This window comes from Mercenaria mercenaria, chromosome 14, assembly GCF_021730395.1.
Source record: "Mercenaria mercenaria strain notata chromosome 14, MADL_Memer_1, whole genome shotgun sequence".
NCBI lineage: Eukaryota > Metazoa > Mollusca > Bivalvia > Venerida > Veneridae > Mercenaria > Mercenaria mercenaria.
The window spans coordinates 65,772,403-65,788,009 of NC_069374.1; the positions used below are offsets into that span (position 1 = coordinate 65,772,403).

General features: G+C 36.0%; 1 protein-coding gene across 1 annotated transcript; it reads right to left on the reverse strand.

Moving 5' to 3' along the window:
* Window positions 1–399: 399 nt before the first annotated feature.
* LOC123527801 (protein RCC2-like) lies at window positions 400–14,551 on the reverse strand. Its single transcript, XM_045307478.2, has 10 exons — window positions 14,265–14,551; window positions 11,069–11,159; window positions 9,707–9,847; window positions 8,836–8,967; window positions 7,599–7,802; window positions 6,460–6,626; window positions 5,804–5,984; window positions 5,513–5,618; window positions 4,861–4,933; window positions 400–4,086 (listed from the first exon to the last, which is right to left on the reverse strand). Exons 1-10 carry the CDS (start codon window positions 14,430–14,432, stop codon window positions 3,910–3,912), a joined length of 1,440 nt encoding a protein of 479 aa, XP_045163413.2. The 5' UTR covers window positions 14,433–14,551; the 3' UTR covers window positions 400–3,909.
* Between the last annotated feature and the right edge of the window lie 1,056 nt (window positions 14,552–15,607).

A 15,607-nucleotide genomic window follows, 5' to 3' on the forward strand; every position in this document is an offset into this window, starting at 1 on the left:
TTTAGACCTACTGACCTAGTTTTTGACTTCACGTGACCCAGTTTCGAACTTGACCTAGATATCATCAAGATGAACATTCTGACCAATTTTCATGAAGATCACATGAAAAATGTGACCTCTAGAGTGGTCACAAGGTTTTTCTATTTTTAGACCTACTGACCTAGTTTTTGACCGCACGTGACCCAGTTTCGAACTTGACCTAGATATCATCAAGATGAACATTCTGACCAATTTTCATAAAGATCCCATGAAAAATGTGACCTCTAGAGTGGTCACAAGCAAAAAGTTTACGGACGCACGGACGCACGGACGCACGGACGCACGGACGGACGACGGACGACGGACACTGCGCGATCACAAAAGCTCACCTTGTCACTTTGTGACAGGTGAGCTAAAAACTCTACAGAGGTAGTCATACAAAACTTAATAGAGATCATAATGAAATGGTTCACATGAAATTAATCTGAGGTCGAGATTTAATACTTGTACCGTTCATCCAGAATTTTCCTTTTTGATTTAATTAAGCATTTAAGGTGTCAAAATTTTAACATTGCAACCAACACATAATTTGGCCATGGAAGTTCAAAACTGTAAAACTGGTTCATCCAGGATTTCCAATTTTGGTTTTATTAAGCATTTAAGATGTTAAAATTTTAACATGGCAACCAACTCAATTTGGCCAGGGAAGTTCAAAACTGCTATCTAAGTTTGAAATGTGTAGGTTTAAGTGTAGCGAACATTTTCCTTAAATTTTCATTGGATGATTATTAGTAAGTTGAACCAGTTTTCTACATGTCGGTACACATATGTGTCTTAAAATCTCAACCTCTTGAATATCATTAACAGAAATCTATAATAAATGTCCTGATAAATCAATTATGTAACATGATAATAATTTGTCTAAAAAAATAAAAAAAAGTTTAGGTCCTGATATGAACAGTCCTGGAACAAAACTACAATGCATATTCTTTTAAAAATTTGTGTGAAATAATTTCTATACAAGACTGTACTAAAGTATGCAGGTAGAGAGAGTACCAATTTACTCTTTTGTAATAGACAACTTTTATTATAATCTGTTTTCAACTGAATACAGTAACAGGCAGTGCAAGAAGTTTATATTCAGTTCTGCAGGAAATTCATTTTCCTTAAGCGTCTTTATCTTAATCTCAGACAATTGAGAAGTTATGATGTCATACTTGTAACAGTAATGCCTTCCTGTAGGATTTCTTTCTTTATTTCAACAAGTGTCTGAGGTACCAAAATTCAAAACATTGCAAGTTATTCACACAACATAGCCATAAACATCCATACAAATATGTAAAACTGTAGTAAGAAGTATTTAACATTTAACTTTACCTGTAGTGATTGGCTGAATCAAATTCATCTGACAATCTTTAGCAGGCGCTCAATATTATGTGTAGTGTTATACATATACCTCTCTACTAATAATATTATCAGAAGCTATACTAACAGGGCAGACCTCCAGTTTTACATCACAATTTCAACATTTATATAACAGATAGCATCTTTTTTAATATGACTACTGCTGACGGACATATGCTCCTTCAACCAAGCACCTGCAGAAGTTGCTAAAGTCTCTAAACAGAGTTAATCCCTTTATTAATTGTAAGCACTATGATTGTAAACAAAATATGGCTGCCAAACCTAAACACTAAGAATCTAACCCAGAGATGTTTATGACCTTGCCTATTCCAAGGCCATAATTTTGTACAAATTTTACTTTCTTCACAGTTTTAATACTGGACTTTATTCAGATGTCCGGCTCTTAAAAAATTCTTCACATTCATTTTAGCACTTGTATTTCACCCTGCTACACCTGTCACTCAACATTTACAGTTTTCAGCTACAAAATGTTCCATCCCCCACCCCCATCCTATAACAATCAAATCCCCCCCCACCCCCCAAAAAATAATTACATAACATCAGACAAACCTTTTGATAATAAAAAAAAATCTTTCTAACGAATACAAAACAAACCTATTTTCAACTCTTGAAACTCTAACCAAACAATTTTTTGCAACACTTATTACATACAAGGACTTTCTACATATTGGTAAACCAGAAATAATCCCATCTAATGTTTTTAATCCCTTGTACACTTAAATGTAGTGGACCTGTACTGACAATCTGCAAGTTCTGTCTGATTACATATGAGCCGTGCCATGAGAAAATCAACATAGTGGCTTTTCCACCAGCATGGATCCAGACCAGCCTGCACATCTGCACAGTCTGGTCTGGATCCATGCTGTTTGCTGTTTCTCTAATTGCAACAGGCTTTGAAAGTGAACAGCATGGATCCTGACCAGACAGCGCGGATGCACAGGCTGGTCTAGATCCATGCTGGTTGCAAAGCCACTATGTTGATTTTCTAATGGCACAGCTCATATTCTATGTACACAATTTTGGCATGTCCCTGCCAGGGCAGAAAACCAAGTGTTTGTAACAACCAAAGAATGACCAAAAGGCACACATAGAACACACTGCCAATCTCTCATTATGAGTACACTACCTTAGATAATTTGTTCGCTTAAGTAACAACACATATGAATATACTCTACAATATCAGATCTGTATTTTTTTTGTTCCTATTTTAGATTGTTCAAATAACTGTGAAGTATTGTTCACAACCAACTGTGGCTTACACCATTAACAAAATTTGACAAAACGTACTGCAAAAATTAAAATTCAACAACAAAAAAGAGCTGTTTATTTACTGTACTGGACTAGTTTTTAAATGAACAAAACTAACACCTACTAACTAACATAAAAGGCACAGTATTACAACTTTCAATTAACATTCATCTTCCTACCCTCCTCCACTTTATTCCACCCCAAACCACCTTTAGTCTGTAATAATAGTCAAAAGAAAATTGGTTATTTCACATACAAGTGAACATACAGGGAAAAGGTTCAAGACACTGGCTTAGCAATAAAAAAATCATTGCTTGAATTCTACAATGTTGCAAGTCAATTTTAGGCATTCAAAAAAGGCCTTTAAAGTTCAAGTCTTTACAAAAGACTGTGAAAATCTAAGACAGCTAGTCTGGTAAACCTGACATTTTGAACAGACAATACTAATTTTTTTCTCTTAATTTGACATTTATCATCAAAAACGGCATTTACCTATTGTTATAAATCGAAAGTGCCCATACTAATGAACAAAAATACCTAGCTTGATTGGTTTAAAATTGGTAAAATTTAACAGTTCAATCAAAAGCCTTCTCTCACATTTGTCATCACATTGCAAAAAGTTAACTATTAATCAAACAAATATTGACCCATAACAACTCACCGGGATTCCAACCATTTAAAACATCAAAGCCCTTTGCGACTACCAGTAGGTTTTTATTTTCTTCAGCAAAAAGTGTTTCCTCAACTCTCTTCAAATATACTCTTTATTTTTTTTTTTTTGTAAATTAACCGTGCTGCATTGAACCAGACTGAAAATTACTAGATTATGTTCAATGGCTCTCATGACCTCTAAAATTAGGACCCTCAACATGATAAAAACTTGATTAAGAATTGTTTTTATTACAGACTTACATACTATCATCAGAAAGAAGCCAACATTAAACACAAAAATCTCAAAATCTATGAAACTGAATTGCAACATCGTGGAATTAAGTAGCGTTAATGGTAGTTCTGCCAACGCCTATTGCATACGTTTTGTTTTCACACCAAGCCTGCAGTGTCAGTTCATTACCAACCTTTACATGGATAAGAACCCTGAACTGCATTCCTTCAGTTATTACTGGCCTTTACAAAAGTATGCTTCAGATTTTTGTTTCCTGAAGAAAATAAAACTGTGCCACGGATATGAATAATCTTGATGGTTTTGACCCTGAATTCACCTTCCTAAGAACATAATGTAACGCTGAGGTTTAAATTTTAAACTGGTGTGTACACAGGTAGTTTGTTCAGTTTTTCCTTGTCCTCGTCAGCGTCGTTCCGCGCTATAAACATCGCATGACCATATCCACCTGTTACATTGTGAACATAAACGCCGTCCAAGGTTTTTACTTCCTGTGGAACAGTTGAAGATTTGGCTTTGTTCTCACCATAGCCCTGCAATTACAAGCACTTAAGAATTACTTGATTTTTTTAACCTTAAAAGAAAAGCCTTAGATTTTGTTTTTCACCTGTTCAAAACTGTTCTTCAAAAAGTACCAATTTGAATTCCGACCTCTATCAGACAAATTGGGCTTCAACTACACTTCAATAAATCTGTACTCTTCTCCAGCAAAGCATGTATTACAGAATGAATTGTTAGTTTTGTAAATACTACTAAACATGTCTGTGCACATCTGTTTAGTTTTTCTTACTAAATGGAAATTGCAGAAACCAGAGTACTGAGTAGAACCATCTTGCCAGATATAAAACTTCAGAATACTAAATGGAAGAAAACTATGCAACCCCCCCCCCCCCCCCCCCCCCCCCCCCCCACGCTGAATTTTGTAAAAATGTCTTTGCCTTAACCTATCAAAACTTTCAATATATCCTTAACTAGCAACCCAGTTTTTCCCCTTTCATAATAAGGGCCTTTCACAGGCCCCTTCCCCTCTGAAAATTTCTTTAAAATCATGCAGTTTTCACCAAACACTGACTATACATCAGGTTTTTTAATCCCCTTTGTCCAAATACGGAGCTATTTTTCCCCCAAATCACTGGCCTAGGCCCCTTCCCCTCCTGGTAAAATAACCCACAACAACCAGGCTCACAATTTTAGGAGTTCAAAGATTTTGTTTGTTTTGTTTTTCTAAAATCAGTATCAAATGAATACTAAGATTCTGAATAGAAATATCTTAAAGTTTCTGACCATTTTTTCTCTCTCAAACTTACCAGTTCTCCATAGGTAGGACTGGACCCCCAGCTAACTATACTGTTATCTGCTGCAATCACAATGCTCTTGTAACTGAAAAATATATTACAGTTTTGAAATTATAATAAACAGTTATCCTGGGCAAGACTAACACCAACAAGCAACAGATTACTGCAGATAGAGGAATATTTGTGACAGCTATAATCCTTGTAAGTACGAGTGCTATTCAATACATACCTATACTGGCTCTACATCTTTGTCCCCTTTGTGTGGCAGGGCTCAACAATAAAGACTGCCCTACTGCCTGGGGCAGTAAAAAGTACAGTGCGGGCAAGCAAAAAATCCTACTCAATTGCTTGTTAGTAAGTGAAATATATGAAATATCCCATGAAATGCCCTTCAGAAAATCAAGTAAACTGTCTTTCAACAATCTCAATAATCCTTCAACAATCTCCTAAAAAGCTCAATAATTACTCAAGAATGTCTTAACAAAGCAATGGTGGTAGTCAGAATTCAAGGAAGATGTCATAAAGTGTCATTTTTTGTTATATGGACTTTTACCTTCACCGAAACCATAAAAAGTATGCCCGAGATATAAAATAGTTTGAACATGAAGAAAATAAAAGTTAAATTCATTTAAAGTTGTTACAAACTTGGAAAATTTAGTCTCACCAGCAGCCAATACTGCGGACCCGCCATCCACTGAGGTCCTGGACAAGTTTTGGGTACATTGCTGCCTCGCCAGTAGGTTTTGTCTGTCCCCAGAGGTATAAAGCACCTACAAAATACAATGTTGGCCATGAAACAACTTTTAGGGTTTTTCTTCCCAAAATTGGAAATGTGCCTGTGCCTGTCCATTTTGGGAAAATTAATTGCAATCTTTGAAAATAGGGAAGAAACAGCATGCCACAACCTCCTTTAAAATTTGGTTATCTGAACCAAAGTAATACCACAAGTACTTACCATACTCATTGAGACCAAATGTGAAAGTTGATCCTGCCGCTATTTGAGTAGCTCCTTTATTTGGCCCCTCAAAAAACTTGAGTAGACGGGGCACCATTTCATCTTTATTATCAGCATGTCCAAGGCGACCATAGCCACCAAATCCCCATGTAAAAACACGCTTCTTCGAGTCTGAGATTACCTGTCAATAAAACAATTTTGCTTTTTCAGATATTTCTACATCACTTTTTGTATATGCTATATCCACTATTACTGGTGACAAAAGCGAAGGTGTAAGAACTGGCAAGCTACTTTCAGTGTATTTAACTCTCCCAGAACTACATCCAAAATATTTTACTTTCAGTGCCTTAAACTTGATCATAACTACATTAAAATTTTGGAATAATTCAGGGACTTCAACTCGCCCAGGACTTCATTTTAATCTTTAAGTGTCTTCAACTCGCCAAGAACTGCACCTGGAACCATTTAGTGCCTCAAATTCACTCAGAACTACATTTGAACTGGACTTGCCAAAACTACATCTGGAATTTTTTAGTGGCTTAATTCACTCACTACTACATTTAGAATAAGCCATCAATTAAGGAAAACAAAATGATTTTCAGTTTCTATATAAATGGATAAACAAACAGTAACTCATTCTTACATAGAATACATACAGTGTGATTAGTGCCACAGGCAATATCCCGCACTTCCACATCAAGAACAGGTGAAACTCTTCCATCTCGGGCTTTCTCAATCCATACTTGAACTTTCCGTGGAGACGATTCACTTCTGTATGCAAGTTTGTTACTTGTTACAAAGTACTTCCCATCTGTGTTATGGCCTGTTAAGAATTTATTTACCATTAATAAATATTAAGGCAGAGAGGACATTTTGTTTTATTGCTGTGTGAAATCAAAACACCTTTCCCCAAGAGAACATCAGATGCAGTATCTATTTCATGATCTGGTGTTCAAGGATGACGAATACTTCAACCTAATGAACATGTATAAGGAACAAATATGTTCTTTTTATTTCAGGTCTACAATGGCTTTAGCCACATTTCACCAATTTCACAATGTAATTTCATACCAGTGAGAAATACATTTGACACATTTCATGAAAATTACCAGACCAGTGTTATAAATAAATTTGAGCCGCACCACGAGAAAACCAACATAGAGCATTTGCGACCTGCATGGATCAAGACCAGCCTGCACATCTGAGCAGTCTGGTCAGGATCTATGCTGTTTGCTAACAGTTTCTATAATTGCAATAGGCTTTGAAAGCAAACAGCATGGATGCGCAAGCTGGTCTGGATCCATGCTGGTCGCAAATGCACTATGTTGGTTTTCTTATTTGTTCTAGTTCCGTTAAAGAGATATTCAAAAACAGTTGTAAATGACACCATTAATCATAAATGTTTTTTGGGATAATTTGGAGATTTTAAGTACTTCAGCACAACAAACATACAACAACTCTTGCTACTTGCTTCAGCTCAACTCTTAGTTAAACATTACTTGTTTAAAAATTCATTCTGTTCAAAGCTTTTTTCAACAGAGCACAAATTGTCAGTTATTTCAACAATGTATTTTTTACTCCTATTAGCTTTTCTCTGCGAGCAGTAACTAAAAAAAATTTCTACACAAAAATAGTCCGTGGGGCAGTTAATAGGCAGATATCTTTGGCCAAACAGACTAAGAAAACATTTATCTCAACAGGATATCAAACTTACAATCTTTTGACTAATTCTACAAAGCTCTGCAAGACCAGAGTCAATAAATCAACAAGGATTTGAACCCGTTTAATCACTTACCCAGCTGGCCAAACTCGGGACAACCAAAGGAGTATAAATTACCCCTGATATCAGCTATCATGCTGAACTCTGCCCCGCAGGCAAGCTTCCTGATTGGTGGACCTTTATAATTGATGCGCTGGGGACTGGCTACCTGAGTTGTCTGGTTCCCCAATCCCAGCTGACCCATTTTATTGTCACCGGCTGCATACACTACACCCTTGTCTGGAAAAGAATGATGTTAATATTGAATCGCATGCCTCCCCCTCCTAAAAATGCTTAATAGACTAAAATACTGTGTAAGAAAAAACAATAGAGCTGTCACAGGAGTGACGAATTATACCTCCACAATACTGCCTTGTCACAGAACTAAGCCAATGTCAAAGTCGAACCTCAAAATCAATAGGGGTCATCTGCTGGTCATGATCAACCTCCTTATTAACTTTTGTGATCCTAGGTCCAAGCATTCTCAAGTTATCATCCAGAAACCATTTAACTGTTCCGGGTCATCGTGACCTTCACCTTTGACCTCAAAGTTGAACTTGACCTGTATTTTATGATGATACACCTGTGTAACAAAAACTATCTGTCAAGCCTTTCATGAGTTATTGTCTGGAAACCATGAAAACCAACGGACCGACCGATAGGCTCACTCCTATATACTCTCACACACAAAGTTTGTGGGGGTGTAAAGATGAAATTACTTTTGAAAAAGTGCATGTGGTGCCCACAGGTGTCATATTTACCTTCCAAGCATCCAGTCTGGACAAGTACTGCGAGAAACAGGATCAGCTTTAGTAATTGTTCTGCACTGATTGCTAGTGAAAACTAGGAATCGGAGACAGTGACAGACAAATAACAAATCTTCCTAAGTAAATTGTACTAGAGAACATTTGCCTTGTCTGGACATCATACTTTCAAACTTTTTACTGACTGGCTTAGTATGAAACAAGAGCTGTCACTAATGGCGACAAATGCCTCCGCAGCGCCTTGACCTTTGACCTGGTGACCCCAAAGTCAGTAGGGGTCGTGTACTCAATAAGTACTATCAGCATGTGAAGTTTGAAGGTCCTGGGTGCAGTGGTTCGTGAGTAAAGTGCCTTCATGCAAAAAGTTAACGTTGTGATGAACAAACTAACGAACGGACGTACGGTTGAAAACTAATATGCCTCCCTTTGGGGGCATAAAAAACCAGCTGTACAGTAACAAAAGTTCCTTTAAAGTTTGAGTCCTATTGACTTATGGAAGGAACAAATACCTGTAAGGAAGAGAGTATGATTGCGTCCACAAGCAGCACCTATAACATTATATCCAGCAAGACATTCAACAATGGTCGGCTTGTCCACTCGATTCAGGTGTCCTAGACCCAACTGACCTTTCTCATTTCTCCCTGAAAGAACAAAGGAACAATATGAGTAATGCTCAAACATTAATTACTGATTTCAAGTCATTTGTAGGGTTGCTTGTTGCTTTTCAAGTCAAAAACACTCCTGGTCATACTGGGTTTTCAGCTTTAAAGCTACTCGCCCACAGTCTGGGTGAAATATTCCAACATGTTCATTTCCACCAAATTTGGCATAGAATGTATAAATGATACTGAAAAATAGTAAAGTATGTGAAAATTAAAGTTACATATTGATAAAGATGCAAAAAAAAGTACATTTTCTGCATTATTTCAAAAGCGTAATACACTATGTCAATAATTTTGCACCACTAGTCACTTTCAAAATATCCACTTAGGGATTTCTGAGAGAAATCATTTTGGCCTAAAATGTGTGGGTTAGTCCTTTTAATGTTAAGACCCCAGGTTTCAACGTGGGCATGATAATGATTTCAGGTGTGGGTGGGTTTCTGGGCAGAACCCTTATCCTGCATGATGATCAGAGCAGGACTCGAACCCAACGAGGTGAAAAAAGAAGTGATTTGAAGACAGTGACCATAACCACTCAGCCACAGATACCCCACACTTTTAATGTAGCAACTGAAATAAATTTAACTTCTCCCAGTAATACTTCTTCACAAAATGTATCTTTTTACTGTATAAAAAAACATTAGTCTTTTACCGTACTGACCTTAATTTGTTGAACTATGTGCTTAGTTATAAACATAAGAAGACATATATACCGTACCAAATGAGTAAGCCTTCCCGTCAGTATCAATGAGGACAGAGTGAGTACTACAGCAGCCAGAGACGATTGTACGTATCTTTACATCGGAGAAGTCAGCTATACGATGAGGTCTCCACAGGTTTGGGCCACCTTTGTTCTTTGCTGGAAATAATGTTACAAATAATACATCGTCATCTCAATACGAACACATAATATAAAACATCCGTGTCTGACATTTTTTTAAAAGACTGACTTGGAATTAGTATAAATTGTCCAGACAAATTCAAACATTTTACAAGAGCGGACATGATCCCATAGATAATGACCACAGGTGTGTCAGCTAATCATAATTGAGAATACCCACTCAAACCCTATGCATCATCAATATTGCAATTACTTCTTTGTATTAGGAGGTAAACTCAAGTTTCAAGTGTCTAGGTCATTCTAAAATAAATCGTAACAAGCTTACCGATATTCTATTTTCATTAAGTTTTCATGTAAATAAACTGATGGTATACAGACGGCAAACTTCTTTGAAGTGAATATACTGAGCCAGTAATTTTTATTTGAAGCGCCTTATGAAGGGGGAAATTAGAATGTTTAAATGATTGGGGGAATTCTGAAAGGTTTATATAAAACAATTTTTTTCAATCTTTAAATGAACATAAGTTTCTACACTTAAGACCATTATAAATTAATTGCTAAGTAATTGAAAGTAGAAGGGGCATTTAAAAACTTAATGAAACGTACTGGTAATATTCTGTAAGAGCTGTCCTTAAGACAGTGTGCTCCACTATTTGACAGCTTCTAAGTCAAACATGCCTTTACTTGACAAGACATATGTAACCAAGTTATATTATTACAATTTATAACAAATTTAAATTTCATTAAATTTCGTAATGGCAATGAAAACAACTTGCATGCAAAAGGACCATAACTTAATTCAGCCAGAAGTTAACCTAACTTGGTTACGTCAATAGGTGGAATGACTAGGAAGCAATCTGTGTTAAGTTTCCCTCCAATACAAATACATGTTACTGAGATACAACTTGACGTTTTGGTTCTTTTTCAAAAAATGATCCTTTGTTTTTGAGATTATGAGCACTGATGCTGTTTAACTGTTAGCTGCACGTATATCAAAAGTAACTAGTGCTTATTTGAAGCTAATATTTTCAGTTCAAGTGCTTAAATATATATCTAAAAATATTTCTTATGTTAGAAAAGAAAACGGGCTGAGGCCTATTAATAAAGTATGGCCTAAATAAACTGTAATGAGACAAGACTCTTTTTTTCTGCAAATTTATCACAAATTTCCATCAAACAAAGGAACCTGTTTAGTATTTCCATGATGAATGTGGTCTAATTATATCACTGTGAGCCTACCTTCCTTTGGTATCTTGTGTCGTCCAATCAGATCCCAGTTAGTTCCGCCACATATCAGTACCTCACCACTCAACATTGGGGCTTCCAGAGTCTGGGAACAAACAGGATGATTCTAATAATTACATGAACTAAACCAAAGCCAGTTAAGGTGTGGTCTTTTGGGACAAGTCATACCGGTACATATAAAAACTTCTTGTACTGAACATACACAGTAACATTCTGTTTTTTAGAAGAACTATCAAATATTTGCAGTATAAAATGGTCTATGAAACATTCTGCCAAGATCCCTTATTTAACTTTTAAATCATTACAAAGAACTGTAATCACTGCCAAGAAAAAAGCAAGAGAAGTGGAAATTCCATCAAAATCAAGAGTTTTTGAAACCAAATACCATTTTAACAAAATAAAATTGTGCTTAAATTACTCTTTTTCCAGTGAATTGTGGCAAATTGTTCTTTACTTTCAGGACAAGTGACCTTCTAATTGGGAGTTTTACATGGAGAAAGTACGAACTGGGCCTTTTTCTTTTATTAATAACTGAGGATGTACTACTGACAAGGTGCTTCAGGCAACTGATAGGGGTCTGGAGGTTGTGTTGGCATATTTATTTAAGTTTAAATTGTCAATCTGGGTGTTTGTAGTAAATTTTAAATTTCTGCTGACCCTACCATCTGACTTATAACTTTCAGAATAATGACCACTTGCTAGACAGTAGATGCACCCCCTACCAACTAGGAAAGCTACATGACTAAAGTTATGTGCCCAAGGGCAATCTACAGGGTTAGACCCCATTTTTCTATTTAACAATTTGAGAATCTACATGTCTTTTTAGATTAGACCCTGGAGTTTAATCATGGATTATATATATGGAATAAACAGCAATGTAATTCATTCCCTAGAGCTTATACTGTTATGACTCTTCTATAAGAATGGACCTGAAGAAAGTTGAAAAGTCCACCATCATTGCCTTATAATTATATCAGTGGTCACGCTGTCGATCGCCACTTGAGCCATTTGCGACAAAAAATTAAATGTGGCTCCGAAATTTTCTAATTGGCGAAAATGGCCCGAAGCTATATCTGTCTGCAAAACTACGAATAATGCCAGTTTTACGAACCAAAAGGTGTGAAAAATCGATAATCTGTGTAGACACAACATCCGTTATTGAAAGGGAGGGAGCCAATTTGCAATTTTTCTATTTGATCAGGCAGTTAATTGGCGATAATTAGATTACTGAATAACAAACTGGATAATAATAATCATCATTTTGTGCACTTGATATGATTTTATGAGCAGTCGGCCGTTAGACAAATTTTCTATGATTGCCGAGGGTTAGTTTGGGCAAAAACAAATAAAAAATGCTTTAGACAAGCAGAAATTGTAAGTATTGAATAGCTATGATGATAGAAAAGCAATAAAACATAGGTATTTTATCAAATATTTAATTCCAACTTACGTTTTCCGAATTTGTCACCCGTTTTCGCGACCGTAATTTTCGGATATTTCTGTCATTTCTGATGAGATTTTTTAGTGCAATCTTAATAAAAAGCCAAAAAAAAGTCTACATTTAAAAAAAATATGACAACTGTTGCAAAAGGAGCTCTTATTTTGAAGTATTTTTCAAGAATAAAACATGCGAAGGCATCGAACCCCACCCACTTATAGGCAATGTGCAAAATAAGACACTGTTTTTTTTAAACATTTTTTTTCTTTTTTGACATCTTTATTTTAAATGTGATTTTCAGATTTTTTTTATTAAATGGCAGATGTTTATAAAAATGATAATTTTAGAAATTAACACAAATTGATTTTCTAAATAGCTTTTTAAAGGGTTACTAAGAAATATGTTATAACTACATTAATTTCTTGAGTAGTATGAGTACTTTGGTACATATAATGTAGTCCTACAAGAACGTCAATGCTTAAGCGCTTCGCCGTTGTTGGCCTAATAATTTTATCTTCGGAAAAAGCAGCGGCTCAGAGAAAAAAATTCCCAGTGTGACCCCTGTATATACTCCTGGTTTACACTCTGGGGGCTAAACCAGTAAATACAGAAGTGACTTAAGAAGATAAATAATTTCAGAATAATTTAGGCATCATGGTACTGAATGAATGTAACTTTCATAAAACGGTTAGGGAGACAATGTTATTCCATTGCGTAGAGTAACCCAACTAATTGTACGCGAGTTGCGATATTGTGATAATTTTTGCAATATCTCTCCTCAACGTACAACATAGGAAGGACCTTTTCTGTGGTGAACCTTCTGCGACGATTTTTAAATTGCATTTTAACTATTAAAAAATAAAAATTTAGTGAAATTTCAAAAGACCTGGAAATCTCAATTTTTTCCCCTTCCATTCAAATGATGTTTATGTGAATAAAACGGGAAAACAGGAGTTTGTCACTGTATTAAACAACGCACCCTTCAGTTTACACACATTTCACATTGCCCCACTTTGTGTCATGTGATCAATAACGACCAACCGCACCGTCAGCTGTACTGAGTGTAACGGCAGATATATAAATACAGCGAGGTAGCACTTTAGCGGTCCCTACAATAACAGTAGTTTAAAATTGACTTAAAAATTAAAAGTTATATAAGCAGTAACTTTATTTTTATATTTTATATTATTATAAAGCTTTTCCCCACACCACAACTTGCTGCGCATCACATTGTAAACTTCTGGGGACCACTAAAGTGCATTAATGTTTATGCTGTATTAGCATGTTTTATTGTTATGTTTAAACCATAAAATGATTCAGTTTTATTTTGTTTTACGATTTCATCGTTTGAGTATATTGCCTGATCATGTTTTTATGTAAATCTATTTTCACAAAAGGTCTTTACTGGTTTTGACGTAAAGAGAGAGATTCTGCCCAATCACAAAAATATCTCGGAATCAGTTCCAACGCCAAATTATTTGGACCGTGTAGAGTTGATTCCAAGGGCCTCCAAAGCAAAAGAATGCCTCAGAACAGTTTTAAACTGTGGACAACACCTATTTTGCCTTGTATCCGCTGTAATATGAATATGATGAAAGAAGGAAAATAAATGGGCAAAAATGACCCAAATACGTTCCTGGCCCCAGCACAAAATTAACTGTAACACAGGTAGACTGTGATGCACATTGATTTTGTAATACACTAATTTTAAAATAATATATCTTTTAAAACATGATTAAAACCATATCGTACAATATCATAAGAAATTTCCGGTTCATCGATTGATGCACCATTTCCATTGTTCTGTTCGATTTCGGGTTCTGACTCAGACTCGGAAAATTCGTCCTTCTTTTTCTTCTGTTTTTTCGCTTTAGGCTTCTTGACAGTGTCATTTTCGGGATCTCGCTTTTTTGGTGGCATTATTTCAAAGATGATATGATGTGATCTTTACACAGATATTGATATATTTTGCTCAAAAGACAATGCCGCCAAACTTTTCATGTGTTTTGCTTTTTTTGTGCCGAAGTCGCGAACTGTAACGGAGAAATCGCGCGAGATTTTATGTATTGTATCGAAAAGATCTTTTTAGCGAAAAGGACTGAGATGTGTAACTTCAACTTCAACTTCAACTATCTACTGCCGAACAATCGTCTAGCGATTATGACTGGCAGGCGCTGTCAGGAAACAGTGTTTTAGTAAAAATGTTATGTGCAAAATTAAAAAGATAAAAGACCCAAGGTATACAGTTTAAAATCAGCGGATTATAGTATTTAGAGAGACTGCGAGTCCAGCCCGCTGACAAATGTCTGCAAATTGGGACTGGACTGGATATATGTTGGTAAACTGTTCCATAGTCTGATAGTCCTGGGGAAAAAGGAATTTGCATGGTACGACGTTTTGGACTGGGGAATTAAGTAATTTAAATTTCGTGTCTGTGTGAGATGATGATGGTCCACAGCCACTAATTCATTTCTTATCTTATAGAAAATAACCAGGGAGGAATGATTTCTTCTTTGTTCTAGGGTCTTCCAATTTAGTTCAGATAACATATCTGAGACGCTACTGGTATACTGGTAGTCATTAAAAACATAGCGGGCTGCAGATCTTTGTACCCTTTCTACTTTATGAGTTAGATATTTTTGCCAGGGGTGCCAGACCGTGGAACAGTACTCGACCTGGGGGCGGACATAGGTTTTGTAGGCCATTTCTTTAACCTGTCTGTTGGTAGTCTTTACATTCCTTTTGATGAAGCGAAGGGTATTACTGGCCTTGGATGTTATGTTATTTATGTGATTTGACCAGGTCAAGTTATTATTTAGGGTAACACCAAGATATTTTGCATGGTCAGTGGACTGAAGTTGGACATTATGTAGGGTGTAAGGATATATAACAGGATTTCTTTTACGATATATTCTAAGAACTTCACATTTATCGGGATTAAATTCCATTGACCATTCTTTTTCCCATTTTTCTAAACAGTAGAGGTCTTGCTGTAAGCTTTCTGCAGAGGATTTAGATTTGATGTGTAAATGGGCGATCACATGTCCGCAAATGTTTTATCACAAGTAATACGCTAATAAATAATTTGATAGTGT